This window comes from Tupaia chinensis, unplaced genomic scaffold (assembly GCF_000334495.1).
Source record: "Tupaia chinensis unplaced genomic scaffold, TupChi_1.0 Scaffold000240_1, whole genome shotgun sequence".
Lineage (NCBI taxonomy): Eukaryota > Metazoa > Chordata > Mammalia > Scandentia > Tupaiidae > Tupaia > Tupaia belangeri.
In genome coordinates this window covers 1,917,431-1,929,502 of record NW_006159718.1, presented here as the reverse complement: position 1 = coordinate 1,929,502, position 12,072 = coordinate 1,917,431, and the positions used below count along the sequence as shown (strand labels likewise).

The 12,072-nt window shown below is 50.5% G+C and overlaps 1 protein-coding gene across 1 annotated transcript in view; it reads left to right on the top strand.

Moving 5' to 3' along the window:
• GRID1 (glutamate ionotropic receptor delta type subunit 1) overlaps positions 1–12,072 on the top strand; it is a 318,654-nt gene that overhangs the window by 179,045 nt on the left and 127,537 nt on the right. Inside the window, exons 9-11 of the mRNA XM_027771955.1 lie at positions 7,061–7,162; positions 8,011–8,208; positions 12,023–12,070. Coding sequence (XP_027627756.1) covers positions 7,061–7,162; positions 8,011–8,208; positions 12,023–12,070 — 348 coding nt within the window. The remainder of the gene's footprint in view (positions 1–7,060; positions 7,163–8,010; positions 8,209–12,022; positions 12,071–12,072) is intronic.

Here is a 12,072-nt window from a genome sequence, read left to right as displayed (position 1 = left end):
CTCCCTCTCCCTCTCCTTCTTTCTTCCCTTCCCTGGCTTCCTTTTCCCCCCTTCTCCCTTCTTTCCTCCTCAGGAGTTGGCAAGGCTCTGTGTTAAACTGGTCAGCTCTGTGTCTGCACTGTGGAGCAGCTGGACTGCCCACCCCCTCCACCCTTCATCCTCAGGAAAAGAGAATGACACCCCCAAAACTATGTGACAGGTCACAAAGCCCAGTCTTCCAGAGGAGCCTGTCCCATTGAGGGTTAAGAGCCCTGCATTTTTTTAAAAGAATTATTTAATTAATTAATGTATTTATTTTCCACATGAATTTTGCTAGAGAAAGAGAGAGAGAGAGAGAGAGAGCAAGAGCAAGCGAGCGCAAACGAGCCTCCATGTCCAGGACTTGAACCGTGTCGGCCATGTGGGAGTATATAGAGCCTTAGCCACCACACTTCCTGCTGGTCCCAATGGCCTTGCATTTATTCAGGACAGGACCACTGAGTCCAGGATCCCAAGTCTTACCACACAGAAACACTAACACGAACACCCCAATTGACTCAGGAAATGCATTTTTCTGAGATCAGTGGTTTATAAAATGTACTCTCCAATGGGCTGATCTCTTGAACAGCTGTTTGTCATAATCAGATTTTGAAACCGTACATCTCCTTTCAAGTGCTGGCTGTGCCGTTACCCCGGCTCCGTGCGTGTCTCTGGTCTGGGAAGAGCAGATCTCGGCTGTGAACGAAACCCGTAGCCGTCTTATCAAATGGCAGCAGCTCTCGTTTTGTTTAACAGTGCTGGAAATTAGTTTTTCAGGCACTGATCCTGGCAGGTCAGCTGTCAAAAGTGGGTGTCTGCAGCCATAAATTCATCGATCTCATAAACAAAATTCTGTCTGCAAAACACACGGGGAAGTCGCAAGAGACGCACTCCGTGCGAACCAAATGGCCTGGAGCAGGATGACTGGGTGCCAGGACTTCTCTGCGCAAGAGCGTTCTCTGGCTCCCCACTGATCAAGGCCCTCAGCCTCATTTGGCCTGTATTGACTGAGACATTTGCCTCGGCATTTCGGATGGGAGCACAGGCACCCTCGGGGTGGAGGTGGGATGCCATCTCATCGTGATTGGCTACAAGGTTAGGAATCCATTTAGAGGCTCCATTTTATTCTGCGTTTTGAAAATTCCATAGGATTTTTATCTGGACCGTGCTTTTCTCGGTTGTGCTTTCTATACGTCAGGTGCTTGGAGGGACGGCCTTGCTTAGCAATGACGGAGGCTTACCACGCAGCTCTGTGGAAGGAGGGCGACTCACCCAGCCTGGGCTCTCCGCGTCAGTCTGATATGAGGGCATACTAGAGCTTCCTGTCCATCACTGAGGGTTTCGAATCCTGGAACATGGTAGTGCTTTGATGTGTTCGAAAGGCAGAATTTTTGTTTCTCTTTGAAGTATTTTTTCTATTTTTGTCAGGATACAGGATGCCTGAAGGGCAGAGAGAGAAAATTTTGTATTGAAACAAAACAAAGCATAACAAAAGAAAAAAAAAAAAGTAAACAGGGGCCAGCAGGTGGTGTGGTGGTTAAGGCGCTAGACTTCCACATGGTCAACTTTAGTTTGAGTCCCAGACCCGGTGGCTTGAAAATGACACAGAACACGTGTGTGTGTGTGTGTGTGTGTGTGTGTGTGTGTATTTGTGTCCAAAATCCTGAGAGGAAAATAGAGGAAGGGACTGCATTGTGGCCATACCCCTGGGGGGCGTGATCTCTCACTTCCTCTCTCACCATCTCTCTCTATCACTGGTTTGTGAAAGTGCCCTATGGCAAAAACCTAAAAAAAACCAAAATAATAAAATAATTATAACTTAAAAACCCATAAATCCTATAAATAAGGTCAGAATCCACACACAATTTTATAACCTAATTATTTACTTTGTGATTCTTAATTAAGCAATTTTATAATAGGTTATTAAAAATTAGTTTCAACTTTGAACATCCCATCAATTCGGTAGCAGGGAAAATATTCCACTTTATAGGTAAGAAAGTAGCATCTCATGAAGTTTAGTGTGTAGAGTTTGTGGACTGCCTGTGTGCCCTGGTACTAGACTGTCAAGTGTGTGGTCTGAGGTCACTCCAGGAGCATGCAAACGACCGGTCCAGAGGCTCAAGAACAGCTGCCAATTCAACTCCTCCAATTTCCCCTCTTCCTCAAATCTAGACCAGTGGGAGACGCTGATCTTGACAAGTAAAACGTGGCATCTGAAGTGAAGCTGGAGACCCTGAGATGGGAACTAACAAAGCTAGGTCCAGCCTAGAACTTGAGATTCTAGACAACTTACGAAGACAGGGCTTCACCCAGGGGTGGCGCTGGCTCCCACAGCTGTCACAAACCAAGTCCCCGACTAGAAGACAGGAGAGGTAATTTCTATTGTAGCTTTGCATAAACCGTGGAGATTCTGCTGAGCATTAACTGTGACGTAGCGTGATCATATCACAGTGACGTGACACACTAACTGAGGGGTCTAGTGAGAGCCACATGAGCAGGCTCCATATGACCTCCGCCACTTTTCCAGTGAGAAGTCACTCCCTGGGAGGATGGCCATGCCGCCATCTCTTCTCCTCCCAGAATCCTGGGCATGCATGCACATGCGACCAGCGTGATTTTCAAGAACCACTGGGTCCAGGACTCAAACCGTGGTTGGCTGTGTGGGAGTCCATTGAAGTAACTGTTAGGCCATCTGCTGGCCCCTAAAACTATTTTTTAAACATTTGTTTTGCCAGATGGTATACATGCTCATGAGAGAGAGGGAGAGGGCGTACTCTCCAGTGGGGCATGGTGCAACCCTTGCTTCCCCCTCCCTCCATCCTGTCGTCATTTCCATAGGCATGTACACATGTCTGGCATGTTTTTCCTTTTTCTGTTTTTCTCTTTAATTTGCTGGAGGGTGTGTGCACTCATTGGAGAGAGAGAGAGAGAGAGAGAGAGAGAGGTGTGTGTGTGTGTGTGTGTGTGTGTGTGTGTGTATTTGTGTCCAAAATCCTGAGAGGAAAATAGAGGAAGGGACTGCATTGTGGCCATACCCCTGGGGGGCGTGATCTCTCACTTCCTCTCTCACCATCTCTCTCTATCACTGGTTTGTGAAAGTGCCCTATGGCAAAAACCTAAAAAAAACCAAAATAATAAAATAATTATAACTTAAAAACCCATAAATCCTATAAATAAGGTCAGAATCCACACACAATCTTATAACCTAATTATTTACTTTGTGATTCTTAATTAAGCAATTTTATAATAGGGTATTAAAAATTAGTTTCTACTTTGAACATCCCATCAATTCGGTAGCAGGGAAAATATTCCACTTTATAGGTAAGAAAGTAGCATCTCATGAAGTTTAGTGTGTAGAGTTTGTGGACTGCCTGTGTGCCCTGGTACTAGACTGTCAAGTGTGTGGTCTGAGGTCACTCCAGGAGCATGCAAACGACCGGTCCAGAGGCTCAAGAACAGCTGCCAATTCAACTCCTCCAATTTCCCCTCTTCCTCAAATCTAGACCAGTGGGAGACGCTGATCTTGACAAGTAAAACGTGGCATCTGAAGTGAAGCTGGAGACCCTGAGATGGGAACTAACAAAGCTAGGTCCAGCCTAGAACTTGAGATTCTAGACAACTTACGAAGACAGGGCTTCACCCAGGGGTGGCGCTGGCTCCCACAGCTGTCACAAACCAAGTCCCCGACTAGAAGACAGGAGAGGTAATTTCTATTGTAGCTTTGCATAAACCGTGGAGATTCTGCTGAGCATTAACTGTGACGTAGCGTGATCATATCACAGTGACGTGACACACTAACTGAGGGGTCTAGTGAGAGCCACATGAGCAGGCTCCATATGACCTCCGCCACTTTTCCAGTGAGAAGTCACTCCCTGGGAGGATGGCCATGCCGCCATCTCTTCTCCTCCCAGAATCCTGGGCATGCATGCACATGCGACCAGCGTGATTTTCAAGAACCACTGGGTCCAGGACTCAAACCGTGGTTGGCTGTGTGGGAGTCCATTGAAGTAACTGTTAGGCCATCTGCTGGCCCCTAAAACTATTTTTTAAACATTTGTTTTGCCAGATGGTATACATGCTCATGAGAGAGAGGGAGAGGGCGTACTCTCCAGTGGGGCATGGTGCAACCCTTGCTTCCCCCTCCCTCCATCCTGTCGTCATTTCCATAGGCATGTACACATGTCTGGCATGTTTTTCCTTTTTCTGTTTTTCTCTTTAATTTGCTGGAGGGTGTGTGCACTCATTGGAGAGAGAGAGAGAGAGAGAGAGAGAGAGAGAGAGAGAGAAAGAGAGTGAGAGAGCTTTTTTCCCCACACTGAGGAGGATAGTCTTGCCACAATCCCTTCTCCTGCACCTTTCCCCCTTTCAAGATCTGGGGCATGCATGCACGTACACCTGACCTAGTTTTCAAGCCCCCAGAGTTAGGATTTGAACCACCGTCAGCCGTATGGGACTAGCTGCTTTACTAAGGGACTAGCCCAAACCTAAAACTATGCTGAAGTGAAAACTTATTACTAAAAGTGTATAAGAGTTTAACAGACCGAAGGAAGAGAAATGGCACTCCAGGCCAAAGGAAGGGGATGCAAATGAATGGAAGGAACACAAAGCCCCTGGGAAAGGGCCGAGGTGTGGAGGGGGCCGTGAGGCTGAGAGGTGGGTGGTGCCTGGATTAGGAAGGCCTTTCTTTTAGACCAAGCTCAAGTGTGATGATTTTTTTGTGTAGGAAATTTCAGTTAACACTGTCTGAAGAACAAGCCTATTTATGGTAAGGCACAGACCGGCATGTTGGAGGATGGGCCAGGAGGGACACAGGCTGGGGCTGACCAGACTGACGAGGGGGCTGTTGCCGTGGCCCAGGGCAGAGGCCGTGCTGGCCTCAGCCAGGTTGTGGGCTTCAGGCCAGAGTGGTGTGCAGAGGCAGAGCCCTCCATGGGTGAAGGCCAAGCAGAGCTCCATTCTTGACCTTTGTCTGAGCAGGGCAGCAAAATGTCAAGGTGCCCGTTCACCACACCAGGGTGGTCTGGCAGCAGATCCAGGAGACCAGGCTCTGGTGCAGGACAGAGTAGCTAATCCCCAGAGGGGACATGCCATGGTTAGGACAGGACTGCCTCTTGATACTCGAGCCAACCAGGTGTTCAAAGAGCCTGCTGGTGGTGGGGGCAGTGGTGGTGGGTTCTTCAGTGTGTGGCCATGCTCTCGACCGACCCACTCTTCACTGCCGGACATCCTCTTATTTAGGATGGGCTGTGTCTTGTGGGTGTCACGTTAAAGCGACAACACGAGAGGCCTGGCTCTCGACCTCGCATCTCACCCTGATGGAGTGGCCTCTGGTCTCAGAGCTGGAGCACCTTCTCAGCGGAGTGGTCCCGCAGAGCGGGGACGGCGGGACCTGGTGCGCAGACCTGGCTGCAGGTCAGCACGATGGGAAACGCTCAGGGGCAGAGCGTCCTCAGTGGAGCTAGTGGTGGCCCAGCCCCTTCAGGCCCTAGTGGCACTCGTGAGGGGTGCTTCACCTGCCGGGTTAGCTAGGGGTCATGTGGTTCCCCGCAGAGGGTGGCAGTCTTTCCTTCCACCTCCTTCCTCAGTGCTGGTCTGTGGGTCGTCCTGGCAGCACCTGGGAGCCTCCTGGACAGGAGTCGTCTCAGGCCCCAGAGTATGAAGGAGCTACGGGACCTCTGGGGCGACTGGTGCGAGTCAGGAGACTGAGAATTACACTTCAGTGTGCAGCGGCACCTCTACTCCTGGTGCGTTGGGATCAGCTGGGGAGTAAACATTCCTCCCTGGCCTTCCACAGACCAATGAGCCGGAATCTCTGGAGGTGGGGCCCAGCCCTTGGTGTATTTGAAAAGTCCTCTTAAGAGATGTTGATAATCGGGACCAGCACATGGCATGGTGGTTACGTTACTGGACTCCCATGTAGTCTACCAGGGCTCGAGTCCTGGACCTGGTGGCTTAGAAAACTCACACTGGGCATGTGTGTATGCCTGTCCACAGCCCCAGGAGGAGAATGGGGAAAAGGGGACTGTGGTGTGGCCCTCTGCCTGGGGCATGGTTTCTCACTTCCTCTGTCTCTCCCTCTCCAATGAGCGCATGCACACTACAGCAGAAATCTCTTTAAAAAGAAAAAATGCCAATATTCAGTCAGTCCGGGGCTCAGTGACCTGGAGGAGCAGCCCCGCCAGCTCAGCCACATGTCAGGGTCTTGGGACTGTCGACACTGCATACCCGGTCATGAGGTTGATTTAGGTGGCTTGACACGGGGCTGGGTATTTGCATTGTTTTGTTTTCTTACATCTTTTCAGTTAATAGTTGAGAATTACTGAGCAGAGAAGTTGGGTCACTGCTGCCCAGGCTCTCTCTAGGGAGGGGGTGCCACCTGCCATCCAGGAAGCACTGTGTCTCCTCTGGGCAGGGTCTCCTTGGTCACTATAGGGTACTGGTCACAGCTGCTCAGGACCACGGGTACCCTGAGGGCTCAGGAGACACGGCAGAGCCCACAGCACGTTCTTTTGCCATTAGTGGCTCCCTGTGTGTCAGGAAATGGCGGTGTTCGCTCTACGGGCAGCACAGATGGCACTCTTGTCCAGCTTGCAGGAGGCACCACGTGCAGGGTGAGCCAGACCCTGGGTCTCTGTTCCCTGCTTCGCTGCCGGGCCTCATTCTGCCTCAGTGGTGGCAATGGCTGGATTTCTGGGTCTTGTGGCCTGGGAAAGTCAAAGAAACAGAGTCAGAGGGTCATTGGTGGGCGACATGGTGACGTGGTCTCAGTGGGTGGGCAGAATAAAACTGGACGAACACATTCGTTTTAGACACATGCTCCTGCCCCTTGGTTTCGTTTCAGGGATGTGTAGTCCTGGGTCGTAAGCTGAGGGAGTGCAAGCCCATCACAGGCTGTCACAAGCAGGTTCATGTCAGGGTTTTCAGACCCTGGTCTCCTGGGAAGCCCAGAGGGCTGCCGTCTGCACCTTCCTGATTCAGGGTCCCCGTCTGAGAGATGCCCGAGTGCCTATCCCATCCCTCACACTCTCTCTTTCCTTTACAGCTGGCAACCTGGGACTCGGAGAAGGGCCTGAATGGCAGCTTGCAGGAGAGGCCCATGGGCAGCCGTCTGCAGGGACTGACCCTCAAAGTGGTGACTGTCTTGGTAGGATCATGGGGCTATTCTGGGAGGTTCGCCGTCCAGGCCACTCTGTGTGATGCTGGGTTTGGAGAGCAGCAGAGGCGTGCTTTCAGCTTTCCTAAGGCCTTTCACTCCAGTAGCTGTGAATAATGAAGGGTAAGGTTGCAGATTCTGCCCCGGGGCCTCTGAGACGTCAGTAGAAGTCCCCGAGTTGATCTAAAGTGAAACTGCCGCACAGATCTGCTGCTGCATGCCAGAGGGTGGCAGCTGCTCACTTGTCGCTGGATGTAAACTGGGTCTGGGCCTGCTTCTGCTCCTTAGGAGACTCGGGACTCAGGAACTGGGTGTTTGAATCCTGTTTCACCCTTTGTCTATGGTCTGATCTTGACCCATTAACCAGGCTCCGTTTTCTAGGCAACCCGACAGACAGTACTGCTTTCAATCTAGGGTCACAGAACTTTCTTGCAATTTGTTATTCTAGATGAGAAGTGTCGCACTTCTTACCTGGGTCCTTAGAATTATGGTTATTTCTTAAGACAAGAGTCTTGATTTAGCATGAATGTTACATGCAAAGGGATGAAAACGGACCTTGTTGTTCTGGAAGCTGGGGCCTAGGGGAGCGCCTGAGATAACGGGATGCAGGACAGTAAGTCCCTGTCACCCATCACTCATACTGACCTGTGGTAGATTTCCTGGGCACTGGACCCGAGTGTCCACAGACCGCTTTCAGAAAGGGTAGACAGGTTCAGCTTCCACTTCTAAATTGGGTCAGCACAAAATAGCTGAAGTTATGATTCATCAGACTGGTCTCATGAACATACCCGGAAGTGAAGCCCTTACCTCGTTGGAGAACATCGCTCTGTTGTCCTCAGGAGGAGCCTTTTGTGATGGTGGCTGAGAACATCCTTGGACAGCCCAAGCGCTACAAAGGGTTTTCCATAGATGTCTTGGATGCACTGGCCAAGTCTCTGGGCTTCAAATACGAGATCTATCAGGCTCCCGACGGCAGGTACGGCCACCAGCTCCACAACACCTCCTGGAACGGGATGATCGGGGAGCTCATCAGCAAGGTAGGTCCAAAGGCAGAATGCAGGGAGGGTGCTCTCCCTGCTCTTGAGCAAAAGCTACACTTGGTCCGTGACATGGCTGGAACCTTGGGACCAACAAACGGGACCCCTGTTGTCACTGTGCATGGACTGAGGCCCTCTTGTCCTCAAATCCTCAAATCCTCCTGCTTCACTCATTGCAGCTTTCATTGTTTTTTTGCCATCTCACCTAGGAGAGAGATAAAGATAAAGAGAGAGAGCTCACCACCCAGGTGGCATGGCCACAGTACAGTCCCTTCTATTCCATTCTCCTCTCAGGACTTTGGGCATGCATACATATGCACCTGGTGTGTTTTTCAAGCCGCAGGGTCTGGAACTCGAACCGGGCAGTTGGCCATGTGGGATCCAGCTGCCTTACCCACCATGCCACCTGCTGGCTCCCTGGCTTTCAACCTTATTCCTGGGACTCTGCGCTTTCCCTTTTGCCCACTGCTCTCATTCGTTTGGGGCAGTTCCACTGTGCCTGCTCTGGAAAAGCCCTTCAGGAGGCCCACCCTCTCCTTAGGCTGACACGGAACACTTGTGGGGTGCACACACATAGGCGAGTGTGTAAGTGTGCACCTGCGGTTGTCTACCTGGATCGGCACCCCCACCTTCCCTGGGGTGGCATCGCTCAGCTCCCTGTACTTGCTTCAAGTCACTACTCTTCCTCCTTCCTGAGAGTCTGCCTCCTCATTGACACTCCCGGCATGAGGCCAACTCCCCACGTTCCCAGCCTCGCCTCGGCATCTCATGACCATTGGCTCACTTCCCATAAGCATGTATGATGGTCACATCTGACCCAGGCCCTCTCTCTCAGGCATTATTGCTGCTACACACCTCAACAATTTTTTAAAAATAGAAAATATATAAACACATACATATATGTATGTATTTAGAGGGGGGAAAAACACTCCCCTGCCAGTGTCTCCTCATGCTATGAGTTCTCCTCCCCCGGTGTCCCAGCCAGCCAGGATCATGGGGTCGAGCTGGGATCCGAACCCGTCTTCCATGTGCTCCAGAACTGCAGAGCAGCACACCGTGGCCTGCACCACCAAGTCTGGGCCAAATTCGACCATGGGATCTGGCATCCCCATGGGCATCCTGGACGCCCGTGTTTTGACCTCGTCTCCAGTGACCTTGGCCATGAGCCACCCCAGTGCCCACTCCTGTGCTTCTTGTTAGTGTCTGGCATGTCACTGTCACGAGCCCAGTCTATGACCACAACGTGCCCTTCTCATTCTTTCAGGCATTTAGTTCTAAAACACAAGCCGAACTTTACTATTTAAACCTACAAAGCAACCACTATGCCTGGACTCCTTCCAACTTCTCTAAATCTTTTTAAAGCTAATGTCGCAATGATACATTTATGTGCTCTGAAATGCACCCATTTCAGATATGTGATTCACTGATTGTTAGTAAGCGTGCGGAGCTGTGCAGCTGGCACCATCATCTGTTTTGAACACTCCCATCACCGCACTGAGGCCTCGCCTACCCATTTACAGTTAGTGTCATTCCTCACCGCCACCTCAGGAGCCACTGCTCTACGGTCTACCCAGTGGGGCTGCCCTGTGATCACTCCACCTAAGTGGGGTCAGAGAGCAGGTGGTCATTCCTGGCCCCTTGCCCTCGGCATATTGCACCTGAGAGTCACCCTTCTCTTACATTTCCGGGCCCTCCGACACTACGTTCTTCCTGCCTGGTGTGTTCTCTGGTGGGCCACTCAGACTCCTAGTCACCTCATTCTTGATTTCTTATTTCACCAAAACCCTGAACTGACTCTGTTAACTACCGTCTTGACTCTGGAATTGCGGCTGCTGCATGCAATTAGAGTAGAAAATCACGATTCGTTCAGCGTAATGTCGAGCGATGTGCAGGCCTCAGCTGGGCCTTTCAGTGTAGCGCAAGCCCTTTAATTTGCTCACTGTTGGGCTCCTGTTTACGTCATTCAGAGACAGGTGCAAAAATTTACCTGAGCTGGTCTCACAGCCTAGCCTGATGGTTAAAGGGAGCCGAATCCCATAGGGCTGACCACAGTTCAAATCCCAGTCCCAGTGGCTTGAAAAACACACTGGGTGTGTATGCATGCCCGCCTGCCCAGAATCCAGACAGGATGGAGAAATGGAGGAGAAGGGATTGTGGCGTGACTGCCCCATGGGGGAGGAGGTATGTGCTTTCTCCAGCTCTGTTTCTCTGTGTCTCTCTGGTGAGTGCTCATGCCTTCTGGAAATTAAAAAAAAAAAAAAGAAAGAAAGAAAGAAAAGTAAAAAGGTTTACCCTTATCCTCAAACTACTTAATAATCTATTCTCAATTTAAAAAATATTGCACTTCTGTATTGGGGTAATACGTCTCAACTTCCGGGCATGGAATTTTGTTTCTACTCCCCATGACATTTACACCTGCAGGCACCTGGCCTCTCCTGCAGAGGGGAGTGTCACCCGCCCTGGCAGGGAGTGGTCTCTCCCTATCACGGACCCTTCCTCCTGTGCGGAGCTGATTCTTTATGTCTTTGCTGGGCACCGCTTCATGACTTGTTTCTCCTCCATCCTCCACTGTGAGCCTACCCTGCCCCACTGCATCTCCTTCTCATCCCTGGAATGTGTTCCAAACCCTTTTAATCCCAGAAACAACCCCTCGGTGTTGGCTTCCTAGGAGGAGAAGCAAGATGCAGAGTTGCGAATGTGATACTGTGTTTTCTCTTTTGATGGTGACTGATTTCAGTGTGGGACGTGGGATCTTTTCCCCTCCAGTTCATGTTAGCCCGTACAAAGCCCTGTGTGTGCTTCCCCAGTCTGAGTACCCAGGTTGGATCAGTGGTCACAATGGGTCACTCTAAAACAAAGCTGGTTCTTTGATGCCTCCTCCTTAAAGACCCAAGAGCCAATGTCAAGAGATGACTCTGCCTGTCAGCATTCTTGTGGTTCAAGAGGGACTCTGGCCCCATTTCTACCTGCTATACTATGTAGGTGTGAGGGTCTTCACACCAACAAATTTGGCAGCTTCATCCCTATAGTCTTGTCCCATCTTGATCGTCTTTTTGTTTTGTTATAATAAAGCCTGTTTTGCGAAGCCAAAGTCTTGGGGAGTAGTATCAGGTCACAGTGTGTCAGACCCAGAGGTGCCCTTCACGCACAGCTGTACTACAGGGAGAACCAGCCCGTGTGTCCACAGGCCACGAGTTAAGGGCTGTGGAGGATTGAAAATAATAGATGAGTCCTTTGTTCTCAGGTTCTTTGACTCTCTGGCATAGAGTCTGCACAGAGAGCCACCGGGGTGAATGTGTTAATGAGATTCAGTATAGTTGTAGGGCTCACCATGCAACTTCTGATGTATTTTAGAAAACAGATATCGGTGAGCGAGAATGGAGTTTAGAGAGGGCTGATAGAGAAATGAAGTGTGTCTGCCCTTGATGTGTGAAGAGGATGTAGCTAAGCCCGGGAGAAGATAGAACATTCTTGGCGGGGCTAGAGGGAAACACAGGCAGAAGAAAGTTAAGGTTTTCCAGGGGAGGATAAACAAGTGAAGCAGAGCTGTAACTTATACAGGAATGAAGACGCTACCAAGATTCTTCCCTGCAGACTTGGAGCTTTGGGTTTGGGGGATGAATTTATAAGCCAAGGGAAGGTAATAACAGAAAACTTACTGTTGGCTTTTCCTCACAATATTTCCAGTCTCAGGTGTCAACTCTCAGATCCCTTTCTTTTGAACAGAACAGCTTCCAGGCAGGGAGTGGGCCTTGAGCCAGGGCGGGGCCCACGCAGCTCAGGACAGCCCTGATGAGCCGGCTTTGCCTTTCAGAGAGCGGACCTGGCCATCTCGGCCATCACCATCACTCCGGAGCGGGAGAG